This window comes from Hevea brasiliensis, chromosome 5, assembly GCF_030052815.1.
Source record: "Hevea brasiliensis isolate MT/VB/25A 57/8 chromosome 5, ASM3005281v1, whole genome shotgun sequence".
NCBI classification, from domain to species: Eukaryota; Viridiplantae; Streptophyta; class Magnoliopsida; order Malpighiales; family Euphorbiaceae; genus Hevea; species Hevea brasiliensis.
Window position 1 is genome coordinate 12,895,619 of NC_079497.1, and position 2,426 is coordinate 12,898,044.

The 2,426-nt window shown below is 34.0% G+C and overlaps 1 protein-coding gene across 1 annotated transcript; it reads left to right on the plus strand.

The window, feature by feature from the left end:
* The first annotated feature begins 382 nt into the window (after positions 1 to 382).
* LOC110644081 (chlorophyll a-b binding protein CP29.2, chloroplastic) lies at positions 383 to 1,737 on the plus strand. Its single transcript, XM_021796699.2, has 2 exons — positions 383 to 1,169; positions 1,266 to 1,737. The coding sequence occupies exons 1-2, from the start codon at positions 672 to 674 to the stop codon at positions 1,623 to 1,625; spliced, it is 858 nt and encodes a 285-aa protein (XP_021652391.2). The 5' UTR covers positions 383 to 671; the 3' UTR covers positions 1,626 to 1,737.
* Positions 1,738 to 2,426: the final 689 nt, after the last annotated feature.

A 2,426-nucleotide genomic window follows, 5' to 3' on the forward strand; every position in this document is an offset into this window, starting at 1 on the left:
TTATTTATTAAAAGTAATTAATTAAATATAATATATATTTTTTATAATAATATCTCTATATTATTTATATAATATATATAAATAAAAATATATTATATACAAAAATCTTAGCCCAGTAAAAATATAATTTCATAAATTTCAAACCCGACTATACACTTATGTAAGTTCGTCTTAACACGACTTGGTCAAATTAAGAACACCGAAAATACTGGTCAGATCCTTTACGACATATTTTAATGTTTGATTGTTTATTAATAAATTTACAGAAAAAGGAAAAAATGCAAGATTTTTGTTGCCAGGTGTCACCATTGGACAATCAAAGAACAAAAACTACTATGAAACCGCGGGTTATTTATCCAAAATCCAGAAGGAGAAACGGGTAGATTTTCTCCTAGCAACATCAACCACAAATAGATCACAAGCCAACAACGAATCAAGTGTAAGTCGCTGGACTCCACAATTCAAATGCAGATAAGGCGAAGATAAGGCCGATGCTTTCTCATTCGTCAGATGGATACGCAACTTCATCCAACGGTTCATGCCCAACACCATGGATATAGAAGCTCATATTCATTGATACTTCCCCCAGTATAACACAACACATATCAAATCACCACCCCACTTCCCAGCTTCCCATTAATTCTATCTTCTGCTCACGTTACACTCTAGCCATGGCTTCCTCCACGGCTGCTGCCGCTGCATCATCCTTCATGGGAACGCGTCTACCAGACATTTACACCAACTCTGGTCGGGTTCAATCTCGGTTCGGATTTGGCACCAAGAAGTCCGTACCCAAGAAATCCGCGAAGCGTAACTCAGACCGGCCGCTGTGGTACCCAGGAGCCAAGGCACCGGAGTATCTAGACGGTAGCTTAGTGGGAGATTATGGGTTTGACCCATTCGGGTTGGGGAAACCCGCGCAGTATTTGCAGTTCGAGTTGGACTCTTTAGACCAGAACTTGTCTAAGAACTCGGCTGGTGATGTGATTGGAACCCGCACAGAGATCTCCGATGTGAAGTCCACGCCATTCCAGCCTTACAGCGAGGTGTTTGGGTTGCAAAGGTTTAGGGAGTGCGAGCTCATTCATGGAAGGTGGGCTATGTTGGCTACTCTCGGGGCACTCACCGTTGAGTGGCTCACTGGAGTCACCTGGCAAGATGCTGGAAAGGTAATTAAGCTACAATATATAATTAAACTAGCAACTAGCCGGCGTCGATGTTTTATGTTAGCAGCTGATTAATGGTGTGTGGTTAATTTGTTTCAGGTGGAGCTAGTTGAAGGGTCATCTTATCTAGGCCAGCCACTACCATTCTCCATTACTACATTGATCTGGATTGAGGTTTTGCTTATTGGGTACATAGAGTTCCAAAGAAACGCAGAGCTAGACCCTGAGAAAAGGCTGTACCCTGGAGGGAAGTTCTTTGATCCACTAGGTCTAGCCTCAGATCCAGAGAAGAAGGCGACTCTTCAATTGGCAGAGATCAAGCACGCACGTCTTGCCATGGTTGCCTTCCTAGGATTTGCTGTCCAAGCTGCTGTTACTGGAAAAGGTCCTCTCAACAACTGGGCTACTCACTTGAGTGACCCTCTGCACACAACCATCATCGATAACTTGACATCTTAAAAGCCTGAGATGAGAGTGTTTTACTTGTTTGTATTAATTAATTATGATGCGTGCGTCTTGTAAAAATTATCCGACCTTTAATAGTGGAAATTCTACGGGTTGTTTGTATTAATTCTGCTCTTATGTTTTAACACTTACCCAAAATTACATTATAATTAAATATTTTAATTTTATTAATCAAAATTAATATTATGTATTTAAATATAAAATAATGATGAATTATAAACTATTTGATTCATGTGCTTCAAAATCTAAGTCATTATAAAAGAGTTTATTTAAAAATACTTAGATTCGCTCAAAATGATTTTGATTATAATAATATAATTTAAAATATTAGACAGGAAAAATAAAATGAAAATTTTATAATTTTACACTTATCAATTAAAATATTGATTCATATATTGATTTTGATTTAAACCATAATCAATAATTATATTCTTATAATTTCAAAATAAATAAAAAAAGATTTTTAAATTTTATTTTTTTATATTTTCAAATTTTTTTTTTAACTTTCGTGGCGAATAAATAATGAAAATATTGTAATATTTCTTAAAACAAATTATTATTTTATTTTTAAATTTTATCACTATAAATATTTTTGTTTATTAGTTTTTTTCTATTATTAACACTTTAGTTATTTATTGATCACTTTTTAAGTTCTTGACTTTTCATTAATAGTCAAATTAGTAAAAATAGGTGCAATGACAAAAAATATGATAAAATTAAAATTTAAGATATTTTATTTATTTTTAAAATATAATAATTTAAATATGTATTATGATAAAATATAAAAATTGAAAG

What these genes read in the sequence shown, in the direction of transcription:
- LOC110644081 (XM_021796699.2), top strand. Translation starts at nt 672, where the DNA reads ATGGCTTCCTCCACGGCTGCTGCCGCTGCATCATCCTTCATGGGAACG. An exon ending in CCTGGCAAGATGCTGGAAAG is followed by an intron (nt 1,170 to 1,265) that starts GTAATTAAGCTA and finishes AATTTGTTTCAG; the next exon opens with GTGGAGCTAGTTGAAGGGTC.